At 43.0% G+C, this 20,671-nt stretch overlaps 1 protein-coding gene across 5 annotated transcripts; it reads left to right on the top strand.

Annotated features, from left to right (window-relative positions):
- Positions 1-8: 8 nt before the first annotated feature.
- Positions 9-18,651, top strand: LOC308460036 (uncharacterized protein). Of its 5 annotated transcripts, none has more exons than XR_013978401.1 (6): positions 9-149; positions 1,403-1,492; positions 3,168-3,267; positions 9,176-9,345; positions 11,014-11,093; positions 18,109-18,651. XR_013978401.1 is itself a non-coding variant. In XM_080976078.1 (6 exons), exons 4-6 carry the CDS (start codon positions 9,255-9,257, stop codon positions 17,171-17,173), a joined length of 330 nt encoding a protein of 109 aa, XP_080832204.1. In that variant the 5' UTR covers positions 9-149; positions 1,403-1,492; positions 3,168-3,234; positions 9,173-9,254; the 3' UTR covers positions 17,174-18,651. The 5 variants fall into 5 exon arrangements, 3 of the variants coding, with proteins under 3 accessions (XP_080832204.1, XP_080832202.1, XP_080832203.1); XM_080976078.1 differs by having other exon boundaries at positions 3,168-3,234; positions 9,173-9,345; positions 17,015-18,651; XM_080976076.1 differs by having other exon boundaries at positions 17,015-18,651.
- Positions 18,652-20,671: the final 2,020 nt, after the last annotated feature.

The following is a 20,671-nucleotide window of genomic DNA, read 5'->3' as shown; positions in this document are numbered from 1 at the left end:
TGGGAAATCTATCCTGTTGTGGCCCAAACTTAACAGCAGAACCACCCAAGCAGGCTGAGCATTGCTTCCAGGGCTGGTCTGTCCTGCATCTGTGGCACCTGACTCCCTCCTCGCCACTCCGAGGCCACTGTCATATCAGGTATCAGCAGGTACATACACGCTGATAGGCTCACCTGGACTATGGGACAAGACAGGAGGAGGAGGAGGAGGAGGAGTTTGGATTTGATATCCCGCTTTATCATTACCCGAAGGAGTCTCAAAGCAGCTAACATTCTCATTTCCCTTCCTCCCCCAGAACAAACACTCTGTGAGGTGAGTGGGGCTGAGAGACTTCAGAGAAGTGTGACTGGCCCAAGGTCACCTGTGCTGGTCCCGGGGGGAGGTTACCGGGAGGCGTGGTCAGAGTCCGGTCCTGGGTCGAGGGTCTAGAGACTGTCCACCAAGGGCAAGGCAGGGTCCAAAACAAGAAGCCAGGTGTGGTCAGTAACTCTGGAAGAACAGGTCTGGGTGCTGGCAGAAACAGGTTTCCAATGACGTTGCTCCCGCAACCTGGGACTGGGCTGACTGGCCTTTATTTCCTCTGAGGCCAGGGACGGTCCCAGCCCCCAGGAGACCCGCCTCTCCTGGCCTTAAGGCGAGCACTCCTCCTCAGAGAACTTAGTTCCCTCCGTCTCTCTGCCCTGAGCCTCTGCAGCTCAGGAGAGGCTGGAGGGTTATTGGACCCAGGGGCAGCTTCACCTTCCCCTGACAGGGCTGGGAGAGGCACACCTGCAGGCAATGGGCCCTCCATCACCTCTGGAGCCAGAATGGATACATCTGGTGTCTGCTCCTGAGGATCTGGCACAGGTGCAGGTCCTTCAGATTCAAGCCCCTGCCCCGGCTCAGCCAGACCTGGAGGCGGGGACTCCTGTGCAGGCTGGGACTCCTCAGGTTCAGATTCTGAATCAGATTCCCAGGCTATCACAGTCACCCAGAAGGTACATGTGGAGGAGCGGGGAAGCAAACCCGGTTCACCAGATTACGAGACTACAGCTCTTAACCGCTACACCACAACAGTCCCTGCATCACTGCATCACTAGCCCTAAGGTGACTGTCACTGAGAAGAAAATGAAAAGATGGGGGGGGGACCAGTAGGCTTTTAAAGTCCAGGGTTCCACCCCATGCAAGTTGAATACCAAGATGGTATTCCTAGAAATTAAGTTAGGGATTCATAGCAATCCCTTCATTAGCAACCCTGTTTAGGGAAGTTTTTAATGTTTGATGTTTTATTATTGTGTTTTAAATATTCTGTTGGGAGCCGCCCAGAGTGGCTGGGGAAACCCAGCCAAATGGGAGGGGTATAAATAATAAATTATTATTATTATTATTATTATTATTATTATTATTATTATTATCCTTCTAGCATTACTGTGGAAAGGGGACCATGCCAAATGAAGATTTACTGGACAAAGAATCGATTTGATATTTAGTGTCAGCTGCCGAGATGGTTACTGTAAGTAAACGGAAATATTTAGGCGGTTAAATAACAATTTGTGGTATAGTCAAATCAGGTCTGGAACTATTGCAGGGATGGGCTCAAAAATTAAGGTATACTAGGGGACAAAATAAAATAAAGATTCATTTTTAGCTATGTTGAAAAACTTACTTTATACTGCATATAAATAATGATGACAATGTTCAAATGCCTCTTGTGAAATATGCTACTATGTAGAATTCTTAAGAACATTTCAGCTTCAAGTGAGAATGTAATAAGATCTCAAGGATATTTATAAATAAAGCAAATCTTTGCAAAAAATATTACTACCCTCCAACACCAATAATAATAATAATTCCCAGGGATTGTGAATGAAACAACCCAAATTTGTATTTCATTTTTTTGGTGTGTGGGTATGTTAAATTTTTATTCAATTGTATTGTTTTTCCTTTATTTTTTGAATGTTGTTTAATTATATATTCTTGATAAAATAAATGTCCCTAGGAAATTGGGATGCTTAGAGGGTATGCAATGGTCTGCCTCCACTGTCGGACCTAATACTTTCCTTTCTGTCTCATCTTCCCAATGTTGTTCTATAAAAAGGCATAGAAGTGTCTCATGCACACTAACGATAGCTTTCCATCATTTAAATAACCAAAGAGGCTGTCATATAGCTTTCAACTTTTGGGAATGCTTCATGAAAATAAATGTGGCTTTGATCCAGTTTCTGTAAAATCAAATAGAAATCCACTTTGCAGCTTATTATTTTTTTAAAAAGATGTTAAATAACAGACTAGGATCTGTGGACTGATTTCTGCAATGTATTGTGTCATCAGAAATCAATCAGGAAGCAACCAGAGGATACCTATTGAAATGTTCCTGGAAACGGGCATAGATACATTATACCCACTGTTTCTGAGACTAAATTTTGTGTCCAGCTAAATTCTATGCAGAGTAGACCTGCTGAAATAATGATCCTGAATTATTTGTGTCTATTAATTCCAATGGGTCTCCTCTGAGTATGACTAATACAACCATAAAGAAAACATTAGGCAAACAGGAGATCTTGCAACACAGCCTTATACATCTGTACTGAGAAGTAAGCATCACTGAGCTCAATAGGACTTCTTTCCAGGTAAGTGCGTGTAGGATCGCAGCCTTAAACTGTCACCTCAGTGCTAATGCAGATGCACTGAAAGAATGTTTGCTGACTAAATCTAAATGTGTCTTATGGCTCAGTTAATAATGATGCTTTGCTATGGCTTAGCACCAGGGGTCAGCAAACTTTTTCAGCAGGGGGCCGGTCCACTGTCCCTCAGACCTTGGGGGGGGGGCTGGACTATATTTTGAAGAGAGAGAGACATGAACGAATTCCTTTGCCCCACAAATAACCCAGAGATGCATTTTAAATACTGTAAAAGGACACTTTCTACTCATGTAAAAACACACTGGTTCCCGGACCATCCGTGGGCCGGATTTAGAAGGCGATTGGGCCGAATCTGGCCCCCAGGCCTTAGTTTGCCTACCCATGGCAAGCAAGACTTGAAGGAATGGGAGGTGTGACTTGTCAGTCACTTTTCTGGATGACCCGGAAGAACCAAGATTAGATCAATTTTACAGTAGAAAGAACATAGGAGAAGCCTTGCTGAATTGGGCCAGAATCTAATCTAGTCCATACCCTGTTCTCACACAGTGGCCAACCAGATGTTTGTGGGAATCACTAAGACGGGAATCACCCCTCCTTCAGTTTCCAGGACCAGGTATTCAGAAGCATATTGTCTTCAGGAGTGAAGGTAGAATGAAGCATCATGTTTAGTAGCCATACTGGAAACATTTTCCCTTCCTGTAAATAAACCCCTTAGTCTACATAAGTGATAGAGATGTGGAGTAAACTATTACATTTCTTACAACAGGTAGCATAGCTACAGTATTATTTATTTATCATGTGGATAGGAAACAGGAACCATGTTCTGAGCTGCAGAGAAAGCCAGAGTCCACTTGCAACATACAATGCAACACTAACTTGCATTTTGATTCCCACACACCCAACTCTAGCATACCTAACGTACTGTTTAATCCAACCTCAATATGTAAGTGCAATAATATCTAAAAATCACATGAATCAATACCATCTAGAAGGCTGGTCACATGTTTCCAGAATCCATTTTTCAACAGGAAAAGCAAGCTGCCATTCAGAATGCAATGGAAGTATATGGTGTGGCCAAATCGATATAGGATTAACAAAGATTTCCATTATCGCTGTGATTTCATTTTTAATGAGCTCACGATCAGTCTACGAAGCAGAAGGACGCACGTTTCTCTGCTGAGTGATCTCATCTGTAATTTCATTAGGAAAACTGAATTTTGCAGATGTAACTTTTTGAAAGGGGGGGGTGTGAAATTTTGTCTCTTGGCAATGCTTCTTTCTGACTGAAAAACGAAGGAAAAGCCAGCCACCTCTTCAAATGGTGACTGACCGTTTCGCAATGTGCCAAGTTTAGTTGCTTGAATGTGAATATGACAGCTTGTGAAGTCCAGTTCGTTATCTTCTCATAAAAGTGACAAAGCTCTTGCAGTTCATAAAGTGCCGTGTGGCTGAAGTTTGCAAAGGTTGTTTTTTTCCCCCATCCAGACCAATTTCTTTTGAATTTGAGTTCTTTCACTCATCTTAGCTACCTACAAGAATCTGAAACATATTGAGCGCCGATTGCCCTGAACCTTTTCATATCTTCTGGGGGCCCTGAAATTTTGCCACCTCTAACTTCCCATACAATGACACTGGGAGCACAGCAGTGTCAGCACAGAGCTCTCCCAAGTCAATGGTGGCAGTCCATGGTACTACTGGCTGTATCAACCGATGGTTCCCAGGTTCACATTTTTCATGTCCCTGGTAGAGGTCTTCTTGGAGAGCCAGTTCCAGCATATGTTTAGAGATGCATCCTGCACCATAGTGTCCCCTTTCCTGAAGCTTACTATGTTCGGTTTATCGGACTGTGAAATGACTTGCCACACTCTGGGCAGTCTTGCGAATTTCCTTTCTTTTGCTCACTTGCCAGGTTAGCAAACTCTCAGAGTTTGTGGAAATCTAGGTCTGCAACCTCTCTCTAACTCCTGAGATTTCTTTTTTTTCACCATCTGTGGCTTCAGGTGCAGCCTCTTGTTTCAAGAACTCTGGGGGCCTTGGCTGGTTCCAGTGTGAGATCAGGGTCATTTTGCAGCATCACAGACACGTGGCCATCTCAAAGCTCAACTCCTCATCTTCTACTATCAAAATGGAGTTAAGATTTAATATCCAAGTTTGCAAAACAAAACGTGGAGCTATCATTTTTACTTTTATTTTTAAAGCAAACTTGCTTTGTGCATTGAATGAAGTACACTATGGCTTACAAAAGCTCATAGCAAATAAACCAGTTAGTCTCTAAGGTGTCACAGTGCTTTTGGTCATATTAGATAACTTATTCTTTCAGCAAACAAACTGGTGCATGGTTCATATGGCAGGCACCGGATTTTAGAAATTGGCAGTAGTGGTAGAAGAAAAAATCAAGCCCTCCTTTATAATCTAATCTGTTTTTAACCGCCACACTCTTTCCCTCATATTAAAAATGTGCCTTTTTGACACAAGCTTTCTAACTCAATTCACAAGCTACAGAAGAACGGGGAGGGTAATATTAGAGACTCTTGAGAGCTCCTGCTAAAGTTGTGAAAATTCAGTGAAAAATGGGCAGCATTTTCCTTTTTGATAGGCACCGGCATTATCTTCCATCACTAGGAAATGCTATAAAATGATAGTCTGTGAGAATACCTTGAATTGATATTTCAAAGGGTTTCTTTTGAAAGGATGATTTATAGATCACAAGACCAATGGGGCTTTTATCAAAAGAAAATGGATTCTTTTGTTGAACTATTGAGAAAAGATTGATGATGTGCTACAGCCAAGCTTAGTTTTGGTGACTTGGTGGTACGTAAATCACTAGCATCGTATAAGCTCAATACTTATTATGCGGCATCCCAAACAACACACACAGACTAATTGCCGGCAAAGTTGTCTTCTTCCAGAAGAGGCCTGAACGGATGGTTTTAGCATAATGGTGGATTCCATGTGATTTATGAGTCTGCTGATGCAGGCCAGTCATTGGACCAATTATGTACTGTATAGCAAGATGCACATAGAGCTTCAGGATGCTGATGGCAACATAGTGTGTGCACACTGAGAGGATGACCTCCCAACCATCCTAAATATATCCTAAAGAAGCTTACAAAAAGCTTGGCCTATCGCTCAACATCCGAAAAACCAAAGTGCTGCACCAACAAGCACAAAACAACCCCTCTGCAGCCCCACAAATCCAACTCAATGGTGTAACATTGGAAAATGTTGATCACTTCTCCAACCTGGGCAGTTACGTATCTTTCTGCAAGGGCCGACATTGGTGCCAAAATCCAGCATCACCTAGCTCTGCAAGTGCAGCTTTTTCCCAATGGAAGTGCAGAGTGTCTGAGGACCAGGACATTTGCTTGTGAAACATGGTCCACTTATAAACACCGTGTCCAACTCCCTGAAAGATTCCATCAATGGTGTCTCCCAAAAATTTTACATATCACTTGGGAAGACAGGCGAACTAATGCCAGTGTACTGGAAGAAGCAAAGATCACCAGTGTCGAAGCAATGATTCTTCAACACCAACTTCGTTCAGATGCAAGCAGAAATTCCCAACTACAAACTCCAGAGAGCAGCTGATCCCTCCTGAAAATGCAGTTGGCATCCATCAACTGACCTTGAAACCCTGCATTCGGGAGTGTTATTCAGGGAGGTTTATGGGTGAACACTGTCAGGAGCTCATCCTACACTCGAGTAGGACCCTGGTAGAGACACATTCCCCACTGGCATGTTCTCTCCCTCCTGGTCGTTCGCTCGGGAGCTTCAAAAGCTTTCTTCTGCCCGAACATCACAGCGACCGATGCCAACAGACACCGGCACATTTAGGGATCCGCAGAGTCTGCGCAGCATGCGCGTGACAGACCTCAGCAACTCAGCATTTTGGCTAATCTACTTTATTTACATACAAACACACACGGAGCACTGCAACATGGCTCCCTCTCTCTCTAGCAACAGACAGCAAAGAGAAAAAGAACAAAGGACACTTCACGGAACACAGTAACACAAACATCCTGTCTCCATCACTTCCCACTCTGTGGAGTCAAAACATATACTGTCATGTGATAGACAACAATCCCATGACTGCAATCACGGAGCAGGAATTCTAACAAACACATCCTAAGGCAATCGGGTGAATACAGGGGCCATCTGATTTGGGTGACTGGTGTTAAAGGTTTCCTAACTGTAAGGCAGAAGGGTAATGGGACAATTTATCCAAAGATGTTGTGAAGTTTTTTCTGTCTTGGGAAGTAGCTTCGCTCCCCAAAACCCCTTTAATATTTGGAAAATAGTTCTGCACAAAGTTTGGCTCTGGTGCTTCTATTCAGAGAGTGCTGGATTCAGAAATCCTTTGAGCAGCCTTAAAAGTCTTTGAAGCTCTGACTAGACTAGGGCAGAGGAAGGAGAAATTCATATGATAAATATACTGGGGAGTAGCACTTTCTAAAAGCCTGCTATAAACTTAATCCATTGTTACACGTATTTTATTAACCCACTTGAGTGGACACCACAATGAGGATGAGGGTAAAATTTGGACTAAATCCCCCACAGAAGCCACAGCTTCATGCGCAATGCTCCTCTAATGTACTTCTGGAACAGCTTTGCTCCCCGATGATTTATATTTGTTTACTTTTCAAATCCCTAAGCCTGACATACTGTAAAAAGGATAGGTCCATAACTAATAAGAGCCGTATGTTTGTCTAGCGTTTGTTGCCTGTGCCTTTTGTTCTGCTGTGTTAATGTGCCGTGTCTCCAGCCTATCCGTAGACAATAACCCATAATGCAATTTGGACTTGGATTCATTAAACATGATTAGCACAGCATACTAATGAAAATCCAAAATTAGCTTGTGGAATAGAACACCAGACGACCTTCCCAACCCATTCAGAGAAGCTCACCTTCGACGTAGCAGAGCTTTGCTCACCAGTAGATGCTATGTGCATTCATCTATCTTGCAAAGAGAAATGTTCGCAAGTTGAATAAAATATTCTGGAACACTCCATATGCCCTTTTAATTCCCCCTACCTATCCCGTTTATTTTGTGTTTATTTTGCAACAAACATTTTGTTGCAGAAATAATACTTAGATTTATATCCTGCTTATTTTTACTGGCTCCGTTGCACACCAAGTCCTACACTCCATGTTTGTGCTGATGACACACTTTGAAGATGTTGGTTTGCATTTAAGTTCCATACCTGTCCCTTCTCTAATGAAAAAGTGCTACCATCACATTTGCTATGAATGCAGGAAGGTGATTCCGTTTCCCCACCCCCACCCCAAAATTATATCTCACAAACATGGATTTTATAGAGCATTCTCAGAGTGTCAACACTGATGGTGGCATAGAAATTCTCTCCCTTTAACGACACAAATCTGTCAATTAGTTGCACACAGCAATTACCGGCCCTTTTCTTTAATATTTGTGAAGACTCCAACCTTTCCAAGGATGATAAATGACTCCGTAAAGTATGCAGTGCAGGGATTTGCTAAATGTGCACTTTTCCTCTCTCCTTTTATATATTTTTTATAATAATCCCCCCCCCAAGTTATTTTACGCAATCAATAGAGAAAAGACATCATTTTTTTGAAAAAAAGAAAAAAGCACAGAGGAATAGTTTAAATGAAAATAAAGTGCCTTCTCATTCAGCAAATGGCCAGAGCAAGGAGACATTCTTACACTTGGGCTAATTAACGGAAGAGCTAACATTGTTAGCCAAATTAGGAACTAAACCTCATTTTAATTGTTTTGAAACTGAACAAAAAAGAATGAAAAGGAAAGCACTAGTATATTCCAAATATGACCTTTGAGAATTCCAGCTTCATTAGCATTTCAAACAGCACAGCACAAATTAAGATGGGAGATGTTCTGGAAGTGAGCTTTACATGGTACACAATTAAAGAGTTGCAAACACTTGTTCCTTTGTCTCTATTAATTGTGGAATAGTATGTAAGTAGTGGTTTTACCCCAGTCACTATTATTCAGGGTAGTATCCTTCAGTTTATTTATGAGTTTCTTTTGGAATGCCTTGAAGAGAGGGTCCTGTTCACATTCAATTTCACATTTCCCTGCCCCAATAATTCAATTCAATGTTTCCCTATTACTCTTCCTCTTTCCTCTTCAGCGTCCTCACTGAGGTGGCCCAAATTTTCATGGCTCACCTTCCCCCGCCATGCCACGCCACGCCTCCTCCTCCTCCCCTCGTAAAGCTCTCTCCTTGGTCTCTAAAACATCCCAGTTTCTTTGTCTGTATTTCTCCTCCATCTCTTCTCCAGTCCCCTCCTCCTCCTCCTCCTCCTTGCTCGGACCAGAAAGAATGCTCTCAGATGTTGGCCATTTATCTCTCAAAGGATGCTCTCATCATCCTTATCTACCAACGCTTCGCCAGATGTGTGTCTGTCGTAGGTGAAGTCTTCACTGCAGTCAGTGCCAGGCATATTAACAGACCCACATGATGGATTCGGTTACAACATAGGACAGTCCCATCTCTCTGTTGTGCCATACTACAATTTCCACAATTCTCTGAGTCTTTGTTCCTCTTTGCCAGTAGTTGTTGGTGTGTCTGTCAAGAATGTGTGCCCTGTGCAAAGGGCCTGTTGCCCTCACAAAGTGGCTTCTAACCCTCAAACATGGATCCACCCAACTTTCTTTGGAGCAAGATTTTGCGAGGCCTCAGGCGGGCACGACAGACCGCAAAACCGAATAAGAACACTGAATTAGGTAAGTCAATAGCCTCTGTAATATAAATAAATCCTTCAGCATATTTTACCTCTTCAAAGAATCATAGAATTGTAGAGTTGGAAGGGACCCCGACAGTGCCTATATGGTATTGAGTGACAGAATAATTTGGCCGTGATAAAGACATTTTGTCCATGGTATGGTTATTTTCCACCTAATCATTTTGGCACATTGGCACCCTATTTATAAAATTTAACAATTCCAAAATACAGGCACGCTTTCACTTTTGCAAGATTGAATATATTGCTTCGGCTGTACTCGAGGGCCGATTTCAAAAAATTCTACAGGGAAAACGGTTATGTCCATGTGGAGATGGCAGGGAAAGGTAAAAGACCCATGGACAGTTAAGTCCAGTCAGAGGCGACTATGGTGTTATGGTGCTCATCTCACTTTCAGGCCGAGGGAACTGGTGTTTGTCCACAGACAGCTTTCTGGGTCATGTGGCCAGCATGACTAAACCTCTTCTGGCACAACGGAACACTGTGATAGAAAACAGGGCGCACAGAAATGCTGTTTACCTTCCCACCACAGTGGTACCTATTTATCTACTTGCACTGGCGTGCTTTCGAACTGCTAGGTTGGCAGGAGCTGGGACAGAGCAACGGGAGCTCACCCCATCACAGGGATTCAAACAGCCGACCTTCTGATTGGCAAGCCTAAGAGGCTCAGTGGTTTAGACCACAGCGCCACCCACATCCGTATGGAGATGGCAGTATTGAGTCAGTGGTTCATGAGCTTCTGGCTTGCACTCTTTATAAAGATACGAGGAGTGAGGCTATTACCCTTCTACTATTGTCCAATGGTTGCTCAACCATTGCTACTGTGTCCTTTCTTCTAGCAGAGCAAAATAATCAGATGACAGCAAAAACTGCAAAAAATAATAATCGCAGGAGTAATTAGAATAAGATCTATTATTTGATTATTGATGTAAACCTCCAAAATGTATTTTGTATAGTTAAGTTCTTACCTCTATATTCAGTACAATTTATTTTATTTTATTGCTATGGCTAGTGGCTGATGCAAATAAAGATTGTTCTGATATTATCCGAAGGGGCCCTAAGGGTCATCTAGTCCAACCCCCTGCAGTGCTAGAATCTCAACTAAAGCATCCATGAAAGAGGAACATCCAGCTTCTGCTTAAAAAGCTCCAAGGAAGGAGAGTCCATAATTGAGGTTCTTCCTGCTCAACATTTCCATTTGGAATTCTAAATATCAATCTGTTGTGCAAAGGAAGGAACCCATTTTAAAAAACAAAACCCTATACTTACCTTCTCAGAAGTCAGCCCCACTGAATTCAGTGTTGCTGACCCCCACACCCCACGCCAGGTAACTGTGTACAACCGTCACTTGCAGCCTGATTCAGAAATCTTAAACAAATTTACCTGGAAGTAAGTCCTGCTCATATTATTCATAGGACTGCAGTGTGCATTAGAGAGAGAGAGAGAGAGAGAGAGAGAGAGAGAGAGAGAGAATTTTCGCCTAACCTAGAGTTTGGGAAGAATTAGCAGATAGGTAAATCTACCTCGAATTTCTACTCTTACTTTGCAGCATAAGTCATTGCAGTGATTCCCACAATCATAGAGGTGGTGTGTAGAAAAGAGAAGTTGAGAATTCTAAAGTGATTGTTATCAAACTGTAATTCACCCTTAGAAGCAGCTTCGAAACCCCCGAAAATAATGATACAGCCACAGCCATGCAGGCTGATGATTGGACAGTCAACAATGAAGTTGGTGAGCACATGAGTGGCAGGGAGAGCAATGAGATCCCTTGTCTACCGGCACGATTTTTCTCTTTGTCACAGGCAATGTGCTCTGGGTTTAAGAAAATAATTACAGTGGGGCCTCGAGACTTAGTAAACAGTAATAGCCCAAGGATGAATCGGATTTGCTGATCCCAGCCAAGAATGACAATTAAGATGTAATATTTCCTCCCATTACCCCCTTACTGTTCATCAGTGTTGAAAAGTCAATTTAGACTTCACCATCTCTAGGTTGGTCAATGTGCTTCAGAGCAAGCAAGTAAACTGTCAATCATGCTACGCTTCCATTTCCCTGTTGTTTTTCTAGTGGGCCTAGTGAGATTAGAGCCAGTTGGAAACATAAAGCAAATTATTTCCTTTGCTTTGCAGTCTCAAACTACGCGTATCAGGAGCCAGATAAATGTTAACTCTTCCTCAGCAGCTAAAGAGGCACGTGCTGTCTCCACTGTAAAAGGTGGCATGTGTATGAATCGCAAGTGGGAAGAGTACATCATAATAATATTATTATAATAGTTTATTATTTATACCCCGCCCATCTGACTGGGTTTCCCCAGCCACTCTGGGCAGCTCCTAACAGAATACAGTGGTACCTCGGGTTACATACGCTTCAGGTTATATACGCTTCAGGTTACAGACTCCACTAACCCAGAAATATTACCTCAGGTTAAGAATTTTGCTTCAGGATGAGAACAGAAATCGTGCTCCGGTGGCGCAGCAGTAGTGGGAGGCCCCATTAGCTAAAGTGGTGCTTCAAGTTAAGAACAGTTTCAGGTTAAGTACAGACCTCCAGAACGAATTAAGTACTTAACCTGAGGTACCACTGTATTAAAAACACCAAACATTAAAAACTTCCCTAAATAGGGCCGCCTTCAGATGTCTTCTAAAAGTCAGATAGTTGTTTATTTCCTTGACATCTGATGGGAGGGCATTCCATATGGTGGGCGCCACTACCAAGAAGGCCCTCTGCCTGCATACCCCCTAATCTAGCCCAGCAAATGCTGTATCATTTACAACAGCTGGCAGGTGACCATTATTGACGCTCAATATCAGGGGTGCCCAATGGAGTGATCTCAAATTGTCGTCAAGCCATAATCACCCCTGAACACCAGTTGTGCTTTCTGGAACCGATCAGAGTTGCAGTTCAGTAACATCTTGAGAGCACCATGATGGTCGTCTGTTCCTTAGGCACAGCCATACAGGGCTGAGATACAAGTACTGAGGGGAGGTGTTTAAAAAAAGGAGGTGCCATTTCCCCTATCTCGATAAAGGTGGCAAAATGCCTGCCACAGACCACATATCAAGAGACAACACTAGTGTGTAAGTACTGTGAGGGGGGAGAAAAACCCCTGTAAATCCCTGTTCATTTCTAAGCTAGCCACCACCAGCTCACAGATAACAGTGTTTCAAAGCTCCTCAACAATAATTCTGCCACTCATTTTCTGGTCACGCACCTAGATCCCTCCCACTTTGTACAGAAGCTGTACAAACCATAACCATTTTCACAAGTGACACTTAAATCAGCCCCTGAGTTCCTAGTAGCTGTCGGATAAATGAAAAAACCTGCATTGATTAGAATGTACATTCAGTTTTTAAAGTGCCTCTTCTCCACTGTCTATTTACAATATTCCATTTATTTCTATCTTACTCAATTCACAAGCAATGCATTCCGGTCTAAAAGAGGTTCTTCATCTTTCTTGTACAAAGCCTCCTTTATATTCCTCCAGAAGGAAGATATGGACCATTTTTCTTTTCCTCGAGGTCCTTCAGGGCAAAAGAGAAATATTAACTACACAGAGAAAACAACGTTTTATTGACAAGCTCCCCTGACCATTGCAATTTCCAAAACAAAATCAACATAACAAGAACAAGCGCCAAAAACTATAAACTATGTTTATACCCAAAATTTCGGTAAAAACAAATAAAACCATATTTTAAAAGGCTGATCATTTGTACAGTCAATAAAACATTTTCTTACTCTTGTTACCTGGCACTCAAACTTAAGAACGGCTTTTGTGATATATTTCTGTTCATTTTCTTATCCACTGAACATAGAAACAGGTTTATCCAAAGACAGCTAAAGTTGATTGAACCAAGTTTCCCTCTGAGCTTAATATAACTTGCAAAATAGCAAATAGTGAGCCAGATCATTTACATCACTAGAATTTACCCCTATATAAATGATTCTCATAAAAAGTCTTATTCAATCTCCCATAAAGAACTACAGGATTTATGGTACTTGTTGTCTGTGATAAAAGTGTGTGTCTGTTTGTGTGTGACGTATATACAGTGGTACCTCGGGTTACATACGCTTCAGGTTATATACGCTTCAAGTTACAGACTCCGCTAACCCCGAAATAGTACCTCGGGTTAAGTACTTTGCTTCAGGATGAGAACAGAAATCGGGCTCCAGCAGTGCGGCGGCAGCAGGAGGCCCCATTAGCTAAAGTGGTACCTCAGGTTAAGAACAGTTTCAGGTTAAGAACGGACCTCCAGAATGAATTAAGTACTTAACCTGAGGTACTGTATTGTTATGAGTTTGTTGAGGAGGGATTAGGCTGTATGCAGAAACCCTTACAACTCCTGGATCCAGCAAATGTTAAAATATTGCCAAACTAGCTTCCTGGTGAGGTGATAGCCAGGGCAATGGGCCATTCAGGCAGTGGTTTTCAACCTTTTTGAGTCTGCAGCTCCCTTGACCAATCACATTCTTTCTGTGGCTCCCCTTTGGAAGCCACTCTTTGTTGTTGTTTAGTCGTGTCTGACTCTTCGTGCCCCCCTGGACCAGAGCACGCCAGGCACTCCTGTCTTCCACTGCCTCCCGCAGTTTGGTCAAACTCATGCTAGTAGCTTCGAGAACACTGTCCAACCATCTTGTCCTCTGTCGTCCCCTTCTCCTTGTGCCCTCCATCTTTCCCAGCATCAGGGTCTTTTCCAGGGAGTCTTCTCTTCTCATGAGGTGGCCAAAGTATTGGAGTCTCAGCTTCACGATCTGTCCTTCCAGTGAGCACTAGGGGCTGATTTCCTTCAGAATGGCTAGGTTTGATCTTCTTGCAGTCCATGGGACTTTCAAGAGTCTCCTCCAGCACCATAATTCAGAAGCATCAATTCTTCGGCGATCGGCCTTCTTTATGGTCCAGCTCTCACTTCCATACATCACTACTGGGAAAACCATAGCTTTTACTATACGGGCCTTTGTTGGCAAGGTGATGTCTCTACTTTTTAAGATGCTGTCCAGGTTTGTCATTGCTTTTCTCCCAAGGAAGCCACTCTAGTCCAGGATTTTCCCGTTCCGTGTTCCGCCCCCCCCCCCTTGGCGCTATTTTTGGTGCGTGTATAAGTGGAAGCGCATGTGTGAACAGGAACCCAAGTAATGCTGCTACTCTGCGGAGCAAAGCTGATGCACTCAGCATGACAGTTGCCGCCTGCCTTTCCCGAAATCAGTGCGCACAGGGTGGGAGGGAAGATGGAGAGGTCAAAACAAGATTAAGATCCGAAGCGGAAATATTTTGTTATGTCGGGGAAGGAAATTGAGAAACACAGAGGATATGTGTGCAGGCATGGTCCTTTCCGCAACATTCTCCCTGTCTCCATAAATCTGGGTGGGTGTTAAAGAGGATAGCATATACCTTGGTGGGGAGAGGTAGAGAAGAAGAGGGCGATGTTGAGGATAGAAGGAGAGAGAAACTCAGAAGCCAATCCTCACTTTCAGGATTATTTTCAAATCCCTCCTTATAGAGTACACAGACACAGACCATCAAGCTACTTTACAATTTTTGTGCATTTCTCAAGTCTTCTGTGCAAAACTAAGGGACCGTTAGTTGCTGAAGCTGGGGAGGATTTTTGTTTGTGCGCGAAGAGGGAGATTTTAAGAAGTCATGCAAAAGCATTTCCCCACTTTTTTTAACCTCTGCTTTATTTCGGAAAGATGCAAGTTAAAGCTGCAGGCTCCCATGAATGATCCTCAGAGAGAAAGAGAGAGGGGAAATATATGCATTCTATATGTGTGCTATCGCTTAATATATTCTCTCTCTCTCCTGTAGTCATGTTTTGGCTGCAGAACTGCATCACTTAATCTGGGAAAGTGCAGATTTCAAAGGATAGCTATGTTTTAGTTCATGTGTTGGTTTGGAAGGTGTGAATCAAACCATCAGTTCTAGCGTGGGGGGGCACTTTATCTAAATTACATAGTTCGGTATTTGAGCGATTGGTATTAATAATTGTATTGTGAATTTGTATTGTTCTAATGAGGCTATTGTTGGATTGTAACTGAAAACTAATAAAAATTATTATTAAAAAAGAAAGAGAGAGAGAGAGAGGTAATGCAGGAAGATATGGGCTGGAAGTTAATGAAAGGACAGCCTGGGGAGGCTCCCTTGGGTGCTGCATAAACCAATGATATATGGTTTATTTACACACACACACACACACATACAGTGGTACCTTGGGTTAAGTACTTAATTCGTTCCGGAGGTCCGTACTTAACCTGAAACTGTTCTTAACCTGAAGCACCACTTTAGCTAATGGGGCCTCCTGCTGCCGCTGCACCGCCGGAGCACGATTTCTGTTCTCATCCTGAAGCAAAGTTCTTAACCCGAGGTACTATTTCTGGGTTAGCGGAGTCTGTAACCTGAAGCCTATGTAACCTGAAGTGTATGTAACCCGAGGTACCACTGTATATATATACAATGTGAGCCGGGGGGGGGGGGATACGATAATCTTTATTGTCGTTGTCCCATACTGAAATTGAAAAATCTACATAAAACATTCAAAACCCAACAAGCCTGCTACCCCAGCTATCCCAACCTGGTTAGCCCCCTAAAAACTCTGATACCCCATTTTAAAATACAATATACTCCCATAGAGACTCCTTACACTGTGTTTAAAACCAAAATCGCATTTGGGTAGAAACTGTTTCTCAGGCGGCTAGTCCTAGTCTAGCATTACACTCCAGGGGGGTCCCATCTCTTCCATGCCTGCCATGTTGGATTCAAACTGTTGGATTCAAACTGGTAAATGGCGTTTCCATGAGCTCTGGTTTCTATCACGGTGTTCCGTTGCGCCAGTAGCAGTTTAGTCATGCTGGCCACATGACCCGGAAAGCTGTCTGTGGAGAAACACCGGCTCCCTAGGCCTGAAAGCAAGATTTACACCACACCTCAAAGTCGCCTTTGGCTGGACTTAACCATTCAGGGCTCCTTTACCTTTTTTACCTTATCTTCACCTCACACTGTGCTGTGACCTCCTATAAAACAGCATAGGGGAGCCAGATTAAGGTTGCAGCCACTGCAGCCTTTGTACATAAGCATTATTGCTTTGCAGAAAATTAACTTCTTCCTAAGCTTTTTATGATGAGATTCCCAAACTGTGAAGTCACAGCAGAATATGCATTTGTTTTTCTCTTCACATGTGTGGCAACAAGCACACATGGTCTCCAAAGAGATCTGCTCTTTGACACGTGAAGCAACACTATTCCTAGACACCAAAGGGTCGAATTTTATAAACTTGTCTGAATCTCTGTGTTTGAGCACATTATTTTCATCTAGCATTTTTTCCCCTGCAGCATCCATCACCATAGCAACAAAACTCCCTCATCACATACCTACAGGGCATCTGAAATTAAGAGGCGGGGGGGGGGGAGGATGTCTTCTTAAAAAGCTAAACAAAGCAATAAATGTCTGTATCTAGCAATTTAGGGATCTAAGAAAAAACATCCAGAGATGTTCCCATCCCTAGCACAAATGCTAATCGGCAGTTGAGCGAGGCTTTTAATTCCCATTGGGCTGCAGCTACCCACATCTAAGAGAATCACTTTTGAAAATTCAGCATATGATATGTGCACTAAGAATGTGCTGTGTTATGATGCCATTCGTAAATCACATTCCAATTTGGCAGCTGGACATCCACAGAGTTCACCTGAGGACCGCAGGTAACAGCTGGAAGCGAGCAAAACATGATCTCATAGCAATGCCGCAAAAACCTATTGCGGAAAACAGATACCAAAGAAACCATCAAGATCTAATGAAAACATTGGAGACATCCCGGATGCTTTGAGAGACAAGATGAAAAAGTTTCATTTCCCAAAGACCAGTTGGTGGACTTTGCAGAAATTTGAATGTTTAAGCATGGAGCGGCACACGCAATCCTGATTACAAATTCATTGCTTTCCTTTTCAGCCAAGCATATCTGTTTGGTTGCTTTTCCTCGGATCTTCACTTCCATCACTGTTAGACCAATTTATGAGTGCTCCACCCAGGCGTGCCTTGTCTTGACAGCTCTAGGAATGTTGCAGGCTGAAAGTGCTCCTGAAGATCCATTCATTACAGCCAATGACAGCAAACTTTGGAGCTCCAAGCCAGAAAAATGAGTGTGTGCCTGTTTATTTTACCTGCATGCATTTTTCTCTGAGCTCATAAACTGAAGGACAGCCAATCCACTTGGCCACAGGTGATCTTCTCCCCCTGCCCTGTTCTCCACTTATCTGCAAGCTGCCTTGCCTAATTTTGTACACCTTGGTGTCAGAAGCGGCACGAAAACACGCCAGCATACAGAAGGTGGCTGCAGATTATCAGACTGATGAAATAAAGAAACCTAAATGATATGATCTAATCTAAAATAGGGTGCTCCGAGTACTTGTAAAGCAGTCACTCGACAAAAACAAATAACCGATCCTGATCCAAAGACCATTAATCACCGAGGAGAAAGGAGAAGTCGTTTCTCCTGCCAATTCTAGTGACGGTTCGGAGACACCCCAAATTCATCATTCTTTGGGAATAATTGGCTATGTCAGTGTCAAGCTGAAATTTCCCCCCAAACACCTGACACACAAGTGACCAGAAGCACCACTTTCTTCATTATCTCGGGATGATACATTTGTTCTGTTCATAGAGATAAGGCTCCCAAGAGGCTGCCGAGCTGAGAGTCTCAAACAATCCCTTACAATTGCCGTAATAGAAGTGACATGTGTTTTCCCTTCCTCCCCGCCCCAGGAGTTCTTCCAAATTTCCTCTGAGCTGGTGCCTGAACAGCTGATGAAGAAGAAAGGTACATTGCAGCCTTACCTAATTTATTTTAGATGGCATCAATGGCCTTTGTTGTTGTTGTTGTTGTTGCTTTTGCAAAGGTGTTTATGAAGTGTAACTCCACCGAGAGCTCCACAAACAGCAAGAAGACTATTAGCATGTGTGCGTGTGTTTGTCTACCAGATAGTTAATGATATCTCAGCACATGCTTATCGTAACTGGAGACATATGTGGAGACTTGGGAAGCCTAACCCCCAGCTGTGGATTTAACACCCAGAGCTCCCAACTCTATTTATTTTCCTTGCGTGTGTGCAATGCGCACACACCAGACAGCAATTTGCATTCGAAAGCTCAGAGCAAAATCCTTTGTAGGGTGCAGGCATGCAACATCCTCACCTTTACTTTCAGCTAGCAGCAGACACGAAGTGAATGACCTGTGGTGTTCTGGGGATATTAAAGGGGCTGCGGGCAGAAAGGTACATGGCAGAAAATAAATGCAGCCATACAGTAGGAGGTGGATTGCTTTTGCTTCTTTAAAGTTTCACTCTAGAGAGATAGATGGTAAATGCAAAGCTGGGGCAGCACTATTCATGCATGATCCCCTTGGTTTGGCTGGAAGATCAAAACCCTGTCTGAAACTCCAAAATCTGGGGCAATTTGTGTGCTCATATAGTAGGGCTATACTGCCCCTGGATTAATTTGGCTAATCCTCAAGCCAGCCATCAGGCCTAACCTTTGAAAAGGTGTAAAATATTTCCCAGTTAGGTCTATGCTCTATTTGCACAAGCCTGTGCCTTTGCGAGTTAGCCAGTTACAGTATTTTTTGCTCTATAAGACTCACTTTTTCCCTCCTAAAAAGTAAGGGGAAATGTGTGTGCATCTTATGGAGCGAATGCAGGCTGCACAGCTATCACAGAAGCCAGAACAGCAAGAGGGATTGCTGCTTTCACTGCGCAGCGATCCCTCTTGCTGTTCTGGCTCCTGAGATTCAGAATATTTTTTTTCTTGTTTTCCTCCTCCAAAAACTAGATGCGTCTTGTGGTCTGGTGCGTCTTATAGAGCAAAAAATACGGTAATGATGTGGAATGACTTGTTGGCCAGGCCAACTTGAATCCACACAACCTATCAGGTGAACTGCAACATGCCTTAGAAGGGACACAAACACCTGCAAATTGAACTCAGATGCCTTTTCAAAAATAGATACAGAAGCAGTCATAGCAGCAAAACTCTAGCAAACTTCTGTTTCAAAGGCAGCAAGCTTTAGCCCCACCTACTTGTCATAAGCAAAGTTCTGCTTAGTGCATTCCCGGCAATATTTCTCTGACGAAAATAGGGAAGTATTTCTTATTCTTATTTTTATTCTTATATTTATATTTATACCCTGCCCATCTGACTGGGTTTAATAAAACATTAAACATTTGAAAACTTCCCTGTACAGGGCTGCTTTCAGATGTTTTCTAAACGTATAGTTACTTATCTCCTTGGCTCGGAGGTCAGAGAACTCCCTACCCTCCAACATTTCTCCAATGAAAATAGGGACATCCTATTCTATAATCATCATCATCATACCTTGCCCAGCTGATTGGTTTGCGCCAACCACTCTGGTGGCTTCCAACATATATAAAAACATAGTAAAACATTACACATTAAAAAACTTGCCTATACAGGGCTGCCTTCAGATGTCTTCTCAAGGTTGTATAGTTACTTATCTCCTTGGCTTGAGGGTTGCATAACTCCATAGCCTCGAACATTTGTCCAGTGAAAATAGGGATGTTCTAAGGAAAAGCAGGACATTCTGGGATCAAATCAGAAACTGGGATGGCTTCTGTAAATCTGGGACTGTCCCTGGAAAATAGGGCGACTTGGAGAGTTAGCTAGTGCAGTGAATGCAGTCTGGAATGTTTATAGACCAGGGAAGAGAATCCCATGGCCCTCCAGAGGTTCCTGGACTACAGATCCCATCAGCCTCAGGTAGCATGACCATGGATGATGGGGACTGTAGTTCAGCAATATCTAGATGGTCCCAAATTCCTAATTCCTGCTGCAGACCAGCAGATAGAAACAAGTAGCTAAAATATCCTGACCTAATAGTTACATTTAACAGAGAAGTAAAAAAGAAATTGGAGCATGTGCTTAATAATCACCTTCATCCGTGCTTACATCCACCTACTGATAGATTTTGAATTTCAAAGAAGCTTGAACATGCAGTCTATGCGGGTATTCACTTAGGGACACCATTTATGGCAACTGCGATATTTGTCAGCAGAACTGCTCCAGTTGCAGAAGTGCTTTAAATGCTTCTTGCAATTCCTGTAGGCTGAATAGCTCCTTGTTGAGGGGCTTGCAAGGTCAGTTAAGTATCTCTAAATTTAGAATACCTCATTTAGGGCTGCCAGAGCTGTGAAAATATCTGAGCAGAAATCTCTGGGTGGTTTAGGTATCTGTCCAAAGTGTTCCATCACCGAGGTTCATATTTGCTGAATACCTCTGCACAAAGAGTCTTCACCGTGCTAAATGTATCTTTAACCTA

The sequence above is a fragment of the Podarcis pityusensis genome (assembly GCF_964106645.2).
Source record: "Podarcis pityusensis genome assembly, chromosome: 12".
Classification (NCBI taxonomy): Eukaryota; Metazoa; Chordata; class Lepidosauria; order Squamata; family Lacertidae; genus Podarcis; species Podarcis pityusensis.
This window is presented reverse-complemented; position numbering and strand designations above follow the sequence as displayed.

Coding starts and splice junctions, on each gene's coding strand:
- LOC308460036 (XM_080976078.1), top strand. CDS start 9,255: ATGGATCCACCCAACTTTCTTTGGAGCAAGATTTTGCGAGGCCTCAGG. Junction 9,346..11,013: donor GAATAAGAACACTGAATTAG/GTAAGTCAATAG, acceptor ATTCACCCTTAG/AAGCAGCTTCGAAACCCCCG. Junction 11,094..17,014: donor GACAGTCAACAATGAAGTTG/GTGAGCACATGA, acceptor CCAATTTGGCAG/CTGGACATCCACAGAGTTCA.